The sequence below is a fragment of the Verticillium alfalfae genome, genomic scaffold (genome assembly GCF_000150825.1).
Source record: "Verticillium alfalfae VaMs.102 supercont1.10 genomic scaffold, whole genome shotgun sequence".
NCBI classification, from domain to species: domain Eukaryota; kingdom Fungi; phylum Ascomycota; class Sordariomycetes; order Glomerellales; family Plectosphaerellaceae; genus Verticillium; species Verticillium alfalfae.
The window spans coordinates 491,212-492,902 of NW_003315029.1; the positions used below are offsets into that span (position 1 = coordinate 491,212).

The window sequence follows — 1,691 nt, forward strand, 5'->3', positions numbered from 1 at the left end:
GCCGGAGCTGCCGTCGACGACTCTCCAGTTTCGCCAGCCGCCTCGACGTCCGTCGTCATGGTTGCGCTGGGCCCAAAGTCCGTCAGGATCTCGAGACCTTTCCTGACCGGCTTCTCAGCAGCGGCACAGCTGCCCTCCCATGCCTTGTGCGCCGTCTTGACGAAAAAGTGCAGCGTCAACGGCCACCGCTCGAAGCTCGGCACGCGCAGCAGTAGGTGCAGGTTCGACATGATGGACGTGATGCCGGGCCGCGGGCGCTTGGGGTGTCCGTTCTTCTTGACGCCCGCCGCGCGCGAGATGCGCGACTCGCTCGGTATGTGTAATGAGAGGTGCGGGTTCGTCAGCGCCCACCTGCGTGGCCGGTCAGCTTTGCGACTCGGGGGAAGAGACAGAGAGAGAGGATGGAGCGCACTCGAATTTCAGGGCGGCAATCATGCTGGGGAAGCCGGAGACGATGGCAATCATTTCCCACGGTCGCAGGCTGCTGCGCGACGTGCGGGCAGCGCCGCCACGCGCGAGACCATTGTGCTGCTTGAGGCGGCGCGGCGGGTTGGGGGTCGAGCCGATGTAGAGGGAGGCGTGGCGGACGGTGGAGCGCAGGATGTAGACGGTGTAAAGCGCGGGAATCGGCCTGGAAAGGACTGCCATCGCGGCAAGCGAGTTCAGCTCATCCTGCTGCGCCCGTGTGGTGTCGTCAATTGACCAGCGCGAAGGTTGAGCGTTGGAAGGTGGTATGGTTGGGTGTAGTGATGGGGGGCGAGGTTGGTCATCGTTGGCGGGGCGGAAGTGTCCCTTTGGATCGCGTCCTTATGTCCCCTGAAATGCTAGTCGCGTACAGCCCACAGCAGCAATCTGCAGGTGGTCAAACTTCGTGCCGAGCATCACGTAATGTGTATCAAACGATCCGTCTTGTGCAGATAGTTTCCCCTTCTTGGACACAGGACAGGATCAGTTTTTGGCTCAAACGCCTCCTACTTGTAGGATAAGCCTGCATTACGCTCATCTACGATATACCTCATTCCTCAAAGCCACCGCTCAGTTACAACAAGCCCTGCTTCTGCAGATCATAGTACACCTTCTCCGGCATGACATTGCCCTCGCCGTCCTCCATCTGCACGATGCTGCCGTCATCCACCTTGTTTTTCTTGGCTTCGCGCTGGATTTTCTCCCACAGATTCGTCGCTTGCTCGATGCTTGTAATGTCGCGGAACAGACTCGTATTCGTGATGCCGAGGCAACGCAGGCCGTGAACGTGCCGCGCTTCGTTAAAGTGCTTGTCGAACGCCCTCCTGCCCATGTAGACGAAATTGCCACAGATCTCACATGGGAACTCGACGCCGAGGCCGTGCAGCCTGTATAGCCAGTAGGGAATCGGCTTGCCATCCCACGAGAGGGGCAGCTTCAGCGGGTTGTAAATCTTTTCCTCGCCGTCGTCGTCCTCGCCGTCTTGGTCTTCCGTGCGCTCCTGCTGGTCGCCCCCGGACAGGCTCATGAGGTGTCGAGCTCCTGCTGGCGCTCACGCTCCGTCATGCCCTGCTTGCGCTCGACGTTGACACGGGTGTCGGCTCGTTCCGTACTCATGGCCGCCGCCAGACGCTTCACTCTGTATTCTCGCTCGGCCACGGCGCGCTTCCTTCAACCGCGTAGCCAGAGATCTTGGCACCGGTTGCCGGTTTGTGATTTCCTCCCCG

The 1,691-nt window shown here is 60.4% G+C and overlaps 1 protein-coding gene across 1 annotated transcript in view; it reads right to left on the reverse strand.

Annotated features, from left to right (window-relative positions):
* VDBG_07587 (GIY-YIG catalytic domain containing protein) overlaps positions 1-1,492 on the reverse strand; it is a gene marked incomplete at both ends in the record, with an annotated part of 2,058 nt that extends 566 nt beyond the window's left edge. The window contains 3 exons of the mRNA XM_003002082.1: positions 48-351; positions 413-792; positions 1,076-1,492. Coding sequence (XP_003002128.1) covers positions 48-351; positions 413-792; positions 1,076-1,492 — 1,101 coding nt within the window. The remainder of the gene's footprint in view (positions 1-47; positions 352-412; positions 793-1,075) is intronic.
* Between the last annotated feature and the right edge of the window lie 199 nt (positions 1,493-1,691).